The sequence below is a fragment of the Orcinus orca genome, chromosome 6, assembly GCF_937001465.1.
Source record: "Orcinus orca chromosome 6, mOrcOrc1.1, whole genome shotgun sequence".
In the NCBI taxonomy this organism is placed as follows: Eukaryota; Metazoa; Chordata; class Mammalia; order Artiodactyla; family Delphinidae; genus Orcinus; species Orcinus orca.
In genome coordinates this window covers 118,776,206-118,790,450 of record NC_064564.1, presented here as the reverse complement: position 1 = coordinate 118,790,450, position 14,245 = coordinate 118,776,206, and the positions used below count along the sequence as shown (strand labels likewise).

General features: G+C 61.4%; 1 protein-coding gene and 1 long non-coding RNA gene across 3 annotated transcripts; one reads left to right on the top strand and one right to left on the bottom strand.

Annotated features, from left to right (window-relative positions):
- Positions 1-180: 180 nt before the first annotated feature.
- On the bottom strand, positions 181-9,224 carry MYMK (myomaker, myoblast fusion factor). The gene is made up of 5 exons (XM_004285003.4): positions 8,856-9,224; positions 5,092-5,206; positions 4,085-4,233; positions 1,464-1,580; positions 181-814 (listed from the first exon to the last, which is right to left on the bottom strand). Exons 1-5 carry the CDS (start codon positions 9,147-9,149, stop codon positions 665-667), a joined length of 825 nt encoding a protein of 274 aa, XP_004285051.2. The 5' UTR covers positions 9,150-9,224; the 3' UTR covers positions 181-664.
- On the top strand, positions 4,762-9,941 carry LOC117198466 (uncharacterized). 2 transcript variants are annotated; one of them, XR_004479644.2, is made up of 5 exons: positions 4,762-4,958; positions 5,117-5,410; positions 6,006-6,850; positions 9,223-9,421; positions 9,871-9,941. It is a non-coding gene; the product is annotated as an uncharacterized LOC117198466 (long non-coding RNA). The 2 variants fall into 2 exon arrangements; XR_004479642.2 differs by having other exon boundaries at positions 5,117-6,850.
- The last annotated feature ends 4,304 nt before the right edge of the window (positions 9,942-14,245 follow it).

Sequence of the window (14,245 nt, the reverse complement as noted above, 5' to 3'; positions counted from 1 at the left end):
AGCTCAAAGGCTCTGAGGGCGCTCCCGCCTCTTGCTTGGTTAGCTCCATAGCGAAGTGGATGCTGTGGTGTCAGACCAGGGACAGTGAGCTGGGGTCCAGCTCTGGGCCTCGAATACGCCACCATCCCTGACTGTTTCTGAGAATCAGATGAAATGACGAGTGCAAAGAGCTTGGGCATTCAGTTCATGAAAATGGCTTGATTCAGGGACCCGGCTGGAGGGGCGCCAAGGGGCAGGCCTGGGCCGGGGACAGAGTGGCCCCGCTGGCCCTGGTGCGCTGAGCCTGAGGGCACAGGTCAGGGGTGGGAATCCCTGTTTCCAAGGGGAGCACACGGGACTGGGGTGGCGGCAGACCCCCTTGGGGCTGGGACTGGGCGAAGAGGCAGGGGGGGGACAGGCGCTGGCTCCAGGGCTCTGCAGACATACGCACTCGTCGGGACCTCGGCCTAGGAGGAGGGAGAAAGTTCTTTCCTTTCCAGCATGGTTCTTAGTACCCAGTAGAAACCTCAGAAGTGGATTCTCAAGAAGCGCTCAGTGGGGCGCTTCCCACAGCCCTGGAGGCTCCTCAGGGTCTAAGGGGCGCTTCTCCAGGTCGGGAAGGACGGAGGACTCTCGCCAGGCCTGGGACGGGGCAGGGCAGGGGCCTGGAGCCGGGGATGCACAGTTAGATACAAGCACAGCAGAGGGTGGAGCAGTGCAGCTTGGCGGGGGGCCCCGCGCTTCCAGCCTTCTTGTTGACCTTGGGCAGCAGCAGGACGAAGGCCATGGCCAGGGCACAGTGGTAGAAGCTGTGGACGTAGGTGTAATCCCAGTCCTGCAGGGGAGACGGAGGACCGGTCTGCGGCCTCAGCCCCGGCCCTGAAGCCCAGCTTCCCTCCCACAGCCCTGCCCCGCCCTGGGTCCTCCGCTCTGTGCCCCGGCTGCGGGCCTGGCGTGACATGGCACCTGCCAGTAACAGGGGCTCCTCCCCGACCCCCTGGCTTGTCCTCGGGAGTCTGGCCAAGTCTCCTCCTCCAAGAAGCCTCCCTTCACCGTCCAGCCCGTGGTGGCCTTTCCCTCCACCAAACCCCTAGGTCACCGAAGGTCTGCGCCAATTCACTGCGCCTTTGATGATGCGGCTGGGGCTCCTCCCTCCCCCCTCCCCCCCTCCCCCAGCACATCCCTTCTCCCCGTCTCCCCTCTCCCTCCCTCCTCCAGGTGTGCCCGCTGCCCCAGGCCCCTTCCGGGCTGTGCACCTCATCAGATGCAAGCCCTCTGTACTGACCCCCCCCCGACACAGCCCCGTGATGCCAGGGGTGCCAGGGAAGGACCAGACCGTGACTGGAGGGGGGTGCACGAGTGGGGCGCTGCTGGAGCCCCCGGGAGGGGCGCGGCCCCGTTCGGCACCTGGCCAAGCAGGCTGGTGCTGACCTGCTGACCGGAGCCCTTGTGGGTGGGCTGCTTCCCAGTCCCCCGCCAGGTACCTCAAAGAAGAAGCGCAGCATGAGAGCCAGGGCCCCAAAGCAGAGGCCGGGGCCTATCTGCTGGGTGTACACGCTCTTGTCAGGATACAGGCGCCTCGTCTCCTTCATCTGCTGCAGCTGCGGGGAGAGGGGCCAGAGGAACGCTCTCAGTCCGCAGCCTTGGGCACCTGTACCCTGGGCATCCTCAGGTGGGAGATGGGGCTCAGGGAAAGGCCCGGACGCATCTGGCCCAACGGCTGCAGGACCCAAGGGAGACCCCGCCTGGGTGATCGGGCCGTGGATGCCCTGGGCATTTTGACCCCACAAGGACCCCCTGCCCCGTCTGCCTCTTGGGGTGAAAGAAGGCCGCCCTTTCCAGCCAGAGGAGAACCCGAGGGGACCAGACACGTGGTTATCTACAGCAAAGGGGTATTGGCGGTGTGGGACCCGCCCGCCGGCGTGGCCGTGGCGGGTGGGAGATGAGTGTGGCCATCCCTGCGAGACCTCCAGTCACTTTCAGAGTCGACAGACTCATTGTAGCATTTATTAGACACACCCGACCGGCGTGTGAAACCTGCCATTCCTCAGATGCTGATACCTAGAGTAAGGCTCAAGTGGGAGTTTAAACACATGGGTTCACATACAGTGAAAAGGTGAAGGTCCACATCCTGAAAACCCAAACCTTCGGGGCCAAGGCCTTTCAGCGCACACGATGTTTTGGATTTCAGCAAGGGAAACGGCTGCACACATCGTGGACGGTGGATGCCCCGGCGGGTAGGGCAGCTCCCCGTAATTGCGCCGCCCCCCCGCCCCCCACCCCGCCAGCGGATCACACAGAGACCATGAGTAGCTTCATGCTGGGTCAGGGCAGGTTTTGTCACCAAATGAATTCTCAAACGATGCCTGATTTTTCAGTTTTCTGAAATTTCCCATTGCTGGTGAGGAATCAGGACCTGCAATGTCGTGGGTGGTGTGTGGGTGCGGCTAAGGGAGCGTGGCTCTGGGGGCAGCCGGCTGAGGCCCGGAAGCTCTCCTCCAGCCAAGCCTGCCCCAGGTGGCACCCGGGCCCCGCTCCGCAGCCCCTTCACCCATCTCTCTCCACTTCCTGTCCCTGAGAGTTGCTCAAGAAGGGGCAGACCTCCACGAGACAAACTCAGCCCTCATTCCAGGAAACAGCTGTCCTTGAAAAGCCAAAATCAACTCCACATTTAATGGTCTAGAAAACACCATCTGAGCCCCAGATGCAGGGAGCCGGGAAGCCCTCTCGGTTCCCGTGGTGCTTCGTGGGGACACTGGCGAGTGACCGCTCTTCTGGCTAATTAGAATCCAGCCCAGATTCAGCCCCAGCCAAGGTCTGCTGGAGGAGCGCCTTCCAGGGCACAACTCGGGAGCCTTTATCCCACTTCCTGCCAGGGAGGGAGCGAATTATCAGCACGGAGAGCAGCTCTGTGTTTACGCATTCCAGCATGTTAATTAACGTGGTCCTTCCTGGACCAGACAAGTCAGACCCCAGCACACTTCCGCCCCTCTCCGAGGGGCCTCCTGGGTCAGCGCGGGGCCAGCTTGGCTTCCCCAAGATGTGGTGAGAAAGAGGCTCCTTCCCTTCTGCTTGGAGTCAGGACCTGGCCTCACGCTTGTCCTGCCATGACATCTTGTTAAATTGCTGACCTCTGAGCCTGGTTTCTTCACCAACCAACTGGCAAACTAAATCCTCCGCTCTCTGGGCGGAGAGAGGAGTGGGGCGAGTTTGGAACGCTCACCACCAGAACTCTATTTTCCCTCCCCAGTCTGCACCTTCTGCACCAGCGGCCCAGCCCGACCTTTTTCCCCTGAGAACTGCCCTCCTGCTTCCCAGGGCTTTGTTCTGGTCCCCAAGGCTCAGTTCCTTCCCTGCCCTGGGGGCCCAGGAAGGACGCCTGGGTGCACCCTGCCCGGGCATCCCTCTTTCACTTGGGCTAGTCTGAGTGGGTTTCAGTCCTTGCAGCCAGGAGGGCCTTGTTATGACAAAGGGTGCGGGGAGGCCTGGGGACCACGTGTAGAAGGCCTCGTGGAGCCAGGCCCCTGGGTGCCCAACCAAGGGCCATCAGTCTGGCTCAGGCTGCTTCCATGCCCACGAGCAGCTCCACCTTCCGGTCGGCCTCACACACGTCCTCCCTCTTTATCTGAACCAGGCTCAAGCCTCAGCGCCTCCAGGACGTCTTCCCAGATTAACCCAGGCCACTTCCAATTGACATTGCATCTCTAAACCAGCCGTTCTCTTCAATAATAATAATGATGACAATAGTAAATAGTTGAGCGCATTAGAAGCCCGGTTCCGTGCCAGTCCTTAAGATGCATTATCTCAATTAATCTAAGAACCAACCCTGTGAGGTAGGTACTGGGCTGTAACACCCACTTTACAGATGTGGAAACTGAGGCAGAGAGGTTAAGTGACTGGGGTCAGGTCCAGAGCTAGTGAGTACAGACGTAAAACAAACCAGGTTTGCATGGCTGGGGCACCCGACGGTCATCTTCTATGTGTTAGCTGAGGCCCTGTGTCCAGCCTGCCAACCCACGTGGCAGGAGGTAGATGGAGACCCCAAGGGGGAGGAGTCACCGTCAGGGGAGGGTGCCCCCGACCGTCGGGCTCGCACAGTACGTACCCACTTGGCCGTGATGATGAGGACGGCTGTGCCGATGGGCCCCGAGTACACCCCATAGCCCCAGCGGTCATGGTAGGTCCGCACGGCGATGGTCAGGACGCCAAACATCACTAGAGTCGACCGCTTGGGCTCATCGAAGTCAGCCAGTGCTGCCAGGGAGAGAGCCGGGTGAGGTGGGGGGCCTCCCGCGCCCCTCCTGGCCGCTGCTCCCCCAGAGGCCCTCCCTTCGGGGTCCGGGTGTGGTGTCCCCTCTGCCAGGGAGACCCCGTGGCCCAGCCTGGGCCCCCCAAAGGTCTGAACTGCAACTGGTTTTAAAGGACAAGCAGGCTGCTGCTTTCCCGTGGACAGAGCAGCCTGGGTCAGGCTGGCGGGAAGCTGCTCTAACACAGAGAGCAATGTGTGGTGTCCGGGAATGAATCTCTCCCATGGGACCACTAGGACGCAGACATGAAGACCACAGCTGGGAGACGAGAAAGATCTGGGTCCTTCACAGGCCCGTGCCCGTAGCAGGAAGTCCCCCCGTCTAACGGGGACCGTGCGTCCTGACGTCGCCACGAGTCCACAGTAAGTGAAGAACAGTCTCAGAACCATGTGGTTTCGAACGGTCCCATCTGCATAAAGACCTGAGCTAAAAATCGTGTGCGAGCCTCGGGGACGGTCTTGGGGGCGCAGACTCTGAACTGCGAGCGGCGGTTCTCCGGGGGGAAAGGAGGGGGCCGAGCGCTTCCTTTGTTCCTCTGTACGCCTCTGCTCAGTCTGTCAAAACAAGCCTTTACTAAATGTGCCATTTTTAAAGGTTACGGAAAATGGGAATCGAGGCCCTGAAGTGCTACGCCTGCTTTTTCACAGACTGAGCACCGCTCTGAACCTCCGGGTAAGGAAGGAGGTTCTCAGGGATGAGAGGCGGCGGGGAGGCAGGCGGCGGGCTCGGCCGGCTGAGTGCAGGGTGGGTGGCGGGGCACCCAGGTCCCCGGCGCAGGGCTGGGCTACCGGGGGCGGCCACTCACCCATCAGTGACACCCACATGCTCAGGGCCGTCCCGTAGACGCTGAAGTACTCCAGGATGTCGTGGCGCAGGAAACAGAGAACCGACAGGCCGGGCCCATTGCAGGCGTGGTAGAGCTGCCGGGAAACCCACAGACGGTCGGTCAGCAGGGACAGGAGAGCTCTGGAGGCCCGGGGCCATGCCTGGGCCCCGAGCCACAGCCCCGTGAGCTGGGACCTCGGGCAAGTCACTGAAAGGCCCCATGGCTCTTGTCCCCATCTGAAACGTGGGGACGCAGTGGACTACTCCCCCATAAGGTCTTGCGGACGAAGCCCGCCGAGGTGAGGACCCTCCCATGTGATCTACACATTCCCTCAACATCCAGGTCTGCTGAGGCTGGAGCCTTTTTCCTTGGGTACCGGTCTGCCCTGCACGGGCCGGTGGGGCCTTCTCTCCCACCATTTACCCCTCTGACCACCGGGCATCTGAAGCCCTGGGGGGCTTGCGAATTCTCAGGTACTGAGCCTGCCCTGTGGGTTGCCCCCTCAGCAGGTCGGGGTTGGGGGTCAGAGGTTTGTTTCTTTAAGAGGGTCTCGGGCTGATCTCGGGGTGCCGCCGGAAGGGAGCCCGCTTTGAGAACCACCCGCCGGCAGCCCTCAGTTTGTTTCTCTAAAGTGAGGACAGATCGCAGAGACACCCCCGCCCCCGCCCCCCCCCCCACCCCCGGGCAGGTGCTGAAAGCAGCGTCCTCCTTGCCCCCCCTCCTCCCCACGCTCCTATAGTTGTCTGCCAGATGCCTAATTTAATAGCAATTTTAAAGCAAAATGTCTGTATTTTCAAAGCTGTCAACTTATTTCTGGACAACCGTCTCCTTTCGCTTACACATTTCATCCTTTTAAGTAATATTTAATGACATGATGTAATTATTTTGACAAGCTCAAGGGCATAAACAAGCTTGGAGCCCAGCACAGGCGACGCTTGGTCAGCCCAGCTCAGCTGGGTGGAGAGGCGGGCGGGACAGCAGCCCACATCTGGAGGCGCCAGGGATGCTACGGTGCAGGGGTGGTGAGAGCCCCGGGTCATCTGGTGAGTCGAGCAAGTTGAGGTCGATTTAGAGCTTCCACTGGCGGCAACTTCGTGGGAACTAAAGCTCAGGTGCACCGAGGAGGCATTAACAGAGATGTAGCGTCCAGAACAGGGGAGGACACGGTACTGCTCCTCTCTGTCTGGTCAGACCCCCCCCCCCCCCCACCCAGAGAGCTGTGCTGAGCTGCGGAAGCTGCACCCTTTGAAGTGCCGCTGGCAAAGAACAGGTTGGGGGAAAGGCATCAGGCCGTGGATGTGACCGTTTAGCTCAGCAAAGAGGAGCTTCAGGTGGGGCGCGATCAAGGTGCTCACATCTCCAGGAGAGAGGAGGGAGAAGAACACTTGTTCCCCGTGGCTCCGGCAGGCAGAGCCAGGCCCTGTGAGTGACCCTCCGGCTCCTTCCAGAACTACTTCTCCCCACCCCCACCCGAGCCCTGCTGTCTCTGTACCCATTGTCTCTCTTACATAGCACAGATCGCGATGTACCATTAAAGGCTTCATCACTCTGAGATTCTGGACGCGGCCTGTGCCCTGTCACCCGCCTCGTCCCAGCCTAGAGCTGGCTTACCATCGGCCAAGCGTTTGCCTGTGAACGCAGCGTCAGGGAGGCTTTGGAGCGGTTTGAAGGAGAGCTGGCCCAGGAGGGCCCTTTCCCCCCAGGCCCTCGGTTCACCCCTGCTGGAGAGGTGGGGCAGGTGAGACTCAGGGGGGAACAACCTGCCAAGGATCAGGGCGAGGCAGCAGCGGGCCCTCAGCCTCTGTGCCTGCAAGGCCTGCCTCCCTCTCCTGACCGAGCAGACCTGGCTCTGCGCGGCGCTGATCGGGGGCGCGGGTGGCAGGTGGCTGGATGCCTGGCAGGAGAGGGCGCGGCTTCCGGAGGCCGGCCTGGCAGGTCCCGGCCGTGAGCTCTGACAAGCGGCGGACTGCCCCTAGGGCTGGGGTGGAGGGCCCCTGTCAAACGGGGACGAGAGCCCCTGCTCCGTGGGGTGGGCCAGGGGACTCCATGTGACACGACACGCAGCACGGGTCCAGCAGCTGTCACAGGACGGGCCCGGTGGGAACACAGAAGACTCCACACAGGAGGCAGAAGTGGCGATGGTGCCGCTGGGGGCTCTGGGAGAAGGGGCCTGATTGTGTCTTTAGGCCGGGGACACTTGTCGCCGGACGCAGCTGTCCCTGCCACTCTGGCTGGGCAGGGCAGGGCGGGGTGGGCCTCTGAGGCCAGCCGCAGAGGCAGCTGTGGGGTCAGCTCAGCCCCGGTGGGGAGGGGTGGCCTGGTGGTGACTGTGGTTTCGGGGGCAGGGTCCAACATGGGCCTGGAGGACAAGACCCCGGCTCCGCTCCCCGGCCCTGGGCCCTTGTACCCACAGAGAAGCCTCCTGTCTGCCCGGCTCTGGTTCCTCATCTGTTGGGCAGACCTCCTGGCCCTCACCCAAGCTGGGGTCCCGCGAGCAGCAAATGAAACGGCTTTCGACAAGATTCCTTGAAGGAGCCGGGAGGCCCTGCTGCCTGGGGAGGCCCTGCTGCCCAGGGAGGCCCTGCTGCCCGGGGAGGCCCTGCTGCCCGGGGAGGCCCTGCTGCTCAGGGTCGGGGGGGGCCCACGCACAGCTGGCACTGCCACACGGAGTCCGGGAACCCTCACCTCCCCCGAGCATGCTTCATCAGGGAGTTGGGTTTAAACCAAGGCTGGGTCTGATGGAAGATGATGGAGGAAAAGAGAGTGGGGCCCCTCTGGGGGTCCAGCGGCAAGGGTGGGTGGAAGGAGCCTCAGAGGCTCACAGACAGGGAGGCAGGAAGGCACTAAGATGTAGAGAGATGGTGGCTGGCCGGCTGGCTGGCTGGCTGGCTAATCAGGCAGGTAGAGAGGTGATTGATTAGATATATGTATAGATGACTGATTAGAGAGATAGTACATAGATAGGTAGGTAGACAGACAGACAGACAGAAGCTAGAGGGATGGAGAGATAGGGCCAGAGAGACACATGAGGGCAACAGAGCTAGGGACGGACACCATGACATTTAGAAAGAGAGTAAATTCCGTGAGGATACGGCTCCAGAAATCCAGAGAGAACCAGACACAGTGCGAGCCAGCATGAGAAACACAGAGCGAAAGAGACCCACAGGGAGACGGGGGAGGGGGACAGAGAGAGACAGACAGACAGCCAGACATATAAATAGAAAGAGAAAGAAGGACTCAGAGAGAGACATAGGCCCCAAGAAGGAGAGACAAGCCGACGTGAGCAGGCCCTCCTGAACTGAGGCCAGCTGCAGAATCCTGGAACCAGATTCCCCTGGCCCTACACGTTCCCTGAGCCCTGCTAGCCCCCTCCTGGGCCTGGAGTACCAGGGAGAGTCGTGGGGGGGGGCGGGGGTGAAGAGGGGAGCTGGAGCCAGGAGGAGCCTTGGGTGGTTGGCAAGAAAAGGGGGATCTTGGAGGGGCTTGTCCCTGGCGCACTGTGGGCTTGGTCTCGCAGACACCAATCCCAGGGTGACTTCCTGCCACAGTTGGGGAAACTGAGGTCCAGGAAGGTGAAGGGGGGCCCACAGCCCTCTCTCCTGGTCTCTGGGCTCTTTCCTCCACCTCCCCATCATCACTTTTCTTCATCACCCAATACAGCAAAGTGGTGGAAAGACAGCCCCTTGTCCTCCGTCTCTGGGAGAGGCCCCGGGTGGGTCCTATCCCCAGGGCCCCGGACTTACCGCCACAAAGAACATGGTGAAGAGGTAGACCATGGCCTCCATGTGGAACTGCCTCTTGGCAGCAATGCTGACCGTGGGGAGGAAGACCAGGCTGCTGAGCGTGGGCAGGAGCAGTTTGGCCACCAGAGTCCCCATGGGCTGGGGGGGAGAGGTAGGTGCAGGCCTCCCGGGTCTCCAGGGCAGAAAAGCGAAAGGGAGAAGGCCCGCTCCTTGCACCAGGGGCTCCGGTGGCAGCTGCGGTTTAAATGCCCTGAAGAGAGGCAGGGGTGTGCGCACACATGTCCAGCAGCACATGGAGAGGGTTCAACAGCTGATGTGCCATGTGATCAGCACTTGTCTCTGATTTTTTTTTTTTTTTTTTGGGTAGGTCAGAGCTGTTGATTCAAGGAGACCGGCCTTCTTTTCTCCGAGGCAGCAACTTCGGAGAAGAGTCCCCAGGAGCACAATCGCCGATGTCCAGCCACTTTCCATCCTGGCCCCTGGCCCCTCCCCGAGGTGCTCCGGCGTCCAGAATAAGAAGAGAGCAGACTCTGCTGCTTGAGTCACGCGTCCACTGGAGGCAAGAGGTTAGAGAACCCAAGGTTCAGCAGATTCTAATCACTAAAAGGACCCTGTAGATAAGTTTCACAATTTACCAGCCCAGGGGCATGTCTGACTCCCCTGCTGCTGCCCCAAACAGGCTTCCTTGGTAACTAAACAAATGAAACTAACATTCTTTTCTATTTGGTTACATAGTTTCAGACCTGAAGTACACAGAACTGGACGAGCTCTACCAGTGTCCCCAGCGCAAGGGGGATGCTAGCCCTCTCAGCATTCCTTGGCCTCCGGGAAATTACCTTCCTTTGTTGAAGAGGCCTGGGGGAACTGGCCAGCAGGGTCCCCCCTACACCGCCCCGTTATCCTCTGGCCAAGGAACGATGGGAGTGTGTGAGCTCCCCAGGCCAATTCTCCCTCCCTGGAGGGACTGCTTGATTCATTGCTTGACTGATTAATTCTTTTGTTTATTTGTTGCCAGCAAAAGGACAGCTTTTTTTCCGTTTTGTTTTTCATCATGATATAATGGTGTCGCCTACAACAAAACGCACAGATTTATCATGTACAGTTCGATGAGTTTTGACGTGTGCTGTGTGACCACCCCTGCATCCCCGTGACTCCAGGACAGCCCTCGAGGCCCCAGCAGAGGCAGCCACTGTTCAGGTTTCTGCCACACGCTTGACTTTGCCTGTATAAATGCACTCACGCGGTGTGCACCCTTTCGGGCTGGCTTCTCTCACCACCCCGGAATGTCCCTGAGATTCATCCACGTTGTGTCCAGTGGCTTGTTCCTGTGGTCGCTGGGTGGCTACGCCGGAGTCTGTTCTCCTGGGAATTGGAATCTGGAGTATGGGAACAGCGGGGGCGAGGCCAGGAGGTGCCCATGCATGTCGGCGCCTCAAGGAGAGGCTGCCGGCTTGTCCCACGCCCCCCGGGCCCGCTTGACCCACCTTTCCTTCCATCTGGGAGCTCCCTCACACCTTTCCAGAAGTCTCTTTTTTTTATCATATGTTGGCTGGGGGACATTTCTGCCGTTTGCCATGAAAAGTCCCATTCAGTACACGTGGGCACATCATTCTTCTGCTCAAGCACCTTCCGAGGCACCCTCAGCCCTCAGCGTGAAGTCCAAGTTCTCTGGGGGATCGCAGGGCCACCCCCGGCCAGCCCTGTCCCCCACAGCACACCCCAGCCTCCACGGTACGCTAGGACCCCGCCCCTCTTCCCGGCCTCACCCCCTCCCCTGCACACACACTTCCCCCTCCTCTGACATCTGTGGGGACGGATCCCCACCCGGCTCAGGCAAGCTGGGGTGTTCTGCGCTGGCCCCCAGCGCGCCACTCGTTCCCGTCCGGGCCTCCAGCTCTCTGTGTCGTGCGGTCGGTGCGGGGCTGCTTGGGGTGTGTGCCCACTGCTCGACTGGCCAGTTCACCACCCAAGTCCGGGGCCAGGCCTGGCACGTGGTGGGTGGTCAGCAGACACTGGCTGAATGAATGACTCTGTGAAAAGAATGAATGAAAGGCCAGGGAGGCGGGGCTGCAGGGCATTTCAGTCTGGCACTTAGGAGCCCCGTTCCCTCTCCAAATGGGAAAACCAGATCGTGCCGTGTGTGCAGCTCTGGGTAAGAGGCAGGCGACCCCCTGCAAGCTGGTCATGGGGGCCCTGATCATCCCGGCCCGCCTCTCCACACCCCGCTTCTGCCCAGCCGCAGCCCCCAGCCCCAGCTTCCAGAAGGGGTAGAAATCGTGTGGCGAGGAGATGGATTAGAGGTCAGGGGCTAGGAGAGAACTCTCCGGAGCGGTAACCCCGCTCAGGAGCAGGAAAACATTGCACAGTCGGTTTTGTGCATGACTCTGTGTGTGTGTGTGTGTGTGTGTGTGTGTGTGTGTGTGTTTGTGTGTGTGCGTGTGTGTGTGTGTGTGTGTTTTGCAGCTGTAAACTCCAGGGCCGGGGCTGCAAGCTTGGGGAGGGGAAAAAGAGAAGGGGGAGGTGATGGAGGAAGCAGGAGGGGAGCCGCACATGTGTTGTAACCATTAAGGACCAAGGGGGCCGAGAGGGGCTGCCCCAAAGCAGGGAGACAGGTGGCCAGCCTGGGGGCGGGGTGGCCCAAGGACCCCCCTACAGAAAGGCTGGGACTTGAGCAGCGCTTTTGGGGGGGCGGAGCGTAGAATGGGGGTCGGGGTGCAGCCTGTGTGTGGCTCCCATCGCAGACCTGGCCGCCTGGAGACAGGCCAACTGGCTCAGGGGAAGGCGTCCAGCTCTGAACAGGACTTAAAGGACCCTCGGTTCTCACTGGGGCCAGGGAAGTGATTGGCCTGGGGAGCTGGGTGGGGCAGAGTAGAAGAAGCAGGCCGGTTGCTGTGGGGGTGTTGTGCCCCCAGGCACAGGGTAGGGGGAGCCGGATCGGGCTGGGCTGGGAGACAGCAGAGACGTGCTCTGGCCTCCCCGTCTTCTGGGCTCCGGTGGTCCCGCCAGCCGACCGGCCGGCCTCCGATACCCCACTCCACCCCACCCTCACCTGCTGGTGCTCGGGCCAAAGGGGATGCCACAGGCGGTGCGCCCTCCTTCTGCCAGGATGCCCTTGCCGGGCTTGCCTCCACGTTAATATTGTAGCCCTGGGCCTCTCCTGACCCCTGGTGCGGGGGAGCTCTCCATTCGCACCCCTGTGTGTGTCTTGAAAACCATTTACACACACAGACATTCATTCAGGGCCGGCATGTGCCGAGCTCTCTTCCTACTTTGTCCCTTTGGGCCGTGCCAGCAGCTGGAGGCGGGGGGTGGGGGTGGGGGGGGTGGACGTCTCTCTCTCCCCATTTTACAGAGGAGGAGACTGAGGCCGGGAGAGGAGGGGAGACTGGCCCCTGACGCATGCTCCTAGCCAAGGCCCCCAGGCGCATCCCTCCTCTCCCCAGCAGGTGGCGCTGGTCCCAACGGGACCTGGCAGGGCCTGTCCCGGGCAGGGTGGGGGCCGCTGGCGGGGCAGCCACAGCCTGGGGAGCAGGGAGTGGGAGCCGACCCGCCCACCCTCCCCTCCCTCGGGCCCCTCGGCGTGGAGAAGGCTGGTTTTATAGAGGTGCTGAAATGCCCGGAATGCCACACGGCTCCCACCTCCCGGACAGCTGTCTGTCTGCTCAGCCGCCCAGCAGAGCGGGGCCAGCTGCTGCATTTGCATCCTACACGTTCTGAACCCCCGACCCGCAGCGCCAGAGCACAGCACAGCAGCCCTTGGCTCTCTGGGTAGCGACCCGCTGAGGCCCTCCTGCCCCTGGTGGGAGGGGGTCTGGGTATCGACGCTCCTGATTCTTCCCGTGGGGGTCCCCAGGCTGGAGTACCATCCGGGGCCTCTGCAACTGGGGTTGTGACAACATTCGTGCTGTCCTCAGCTAATGACTGGAAATGAGCAGCTCCAGCTGCCTCTGGTGAGCCGGGCGAGGGCCCCGCCCCTTCTTAGGTCTGGGGCCTTGGTGTACCCTCTGTCCGGTGAGCCTCAGTCTCCCCATCCACAAAATGGAGCCCCTCGTCTCTGTCTCATAGCGTCACGGAGGGCATAGGGACAGGCCCTGCGGCAGCGGAGGGGCTGTCCCGGCAGGAGGTGACCCCCGCACAGCCGGGCTCGGCCTGCGCACCTCGGCAGGCGGTGAAATTCAGGAGCTCAAGGAAGCAGCTCCCGCCAGCCCCACTGCCCCTTGCCCGGCAGTGGTCTGTCCCTGGAGCGCCAGCGGCAGGCTTACTTCCCAGCCCTGACGGGGCCTCCCGGGGCCCCGTCCTTGCTCCAGATTTGGGGACAAAGGAGCCTCTTTCTAAACACCCCAAGTCCCCCGACTTGAACCTCGAGACTTGGCCTAATGGAAAATGCCAGTGCTGACGAAGAGGGAGGGGAGGACTCTGTTTTGTGGTCCGGCCTGCTGAGCTCCAGTGGTCTGTGGGGCTGGGTCCTCCCTAACGGCCAGCCCAGGCCCAGAGCATCTGCCCGGGGAGCTCACGGGGAGGGACTTGCTGCTGGGCCTCCCTCTGGAGCCTGGTTCTCTTCCAGTCCTGGCCAACCACCTCCAGACTGGCCACATGGTCCCGCAGTGGCCCAGTCCCTGTTGGGTACAAGAGCTCTGCTGTCAGAAGGTGCCCAGGGTTGCCCGAGGCTCTGGGTGGGCAGCAGGACACCGGGGGACAGGGTAGAGGTCGTCACCCTCCAGGCCGTGCTGGCCGGCCTCTGGGTGCCAGGGTTGAGGGCCCACTTCACAGGGGCTGTGGCTCTGGTCCCCGTCTTTCTGAGCTCTGTTTCAGACACTTGGCTGTGCAGGACAGGGCCCAGCTCCCGGCGTGACTGTCCAACCACTGGGACCACCCAAACTGGTCATCCCATGGCCCGCTGCACCCCTCCCCCACCCCCTCCCTTCCCTTCCCCAAGTGGGCTCTTCCCCTTCCGCCTTGTTTTCCCACGCTTCACCTCGCTTCCCCTGAGAAATGTGCCCAATTTCCTGTTTGCAAGCTCTTCAGACATCCAGAAAGCTCTGGTGGAAAGATAATCTCCTTCTGAAAAAACAGGTGTCCACAGCATCTTTAGCCACGGTCACACAGAGAGTGGCGGGGACACCTCACCGTCACCCCGAAGGACTGCCGGACAAATCCACCTTTCCATGCACTGAGCACCTGGCTAGAGATGCTGGGCCCTGGCAGGTGTTAAGATACAGTGTGAACCAGGAGTAGCCCCCGCTCTGTGGGGTCACAGCCACAGGCCGGGGAAGATCCCGCTCAGTGCGAGAAGCCAGATCCAAGTGCTGGGCCACCTGGTGGGCTTCCTGGAGGAGGTGTCCTCAGAAAATCATCTGGAGGGCCAAGCACGTCCAGATGGGTGTGAAAGA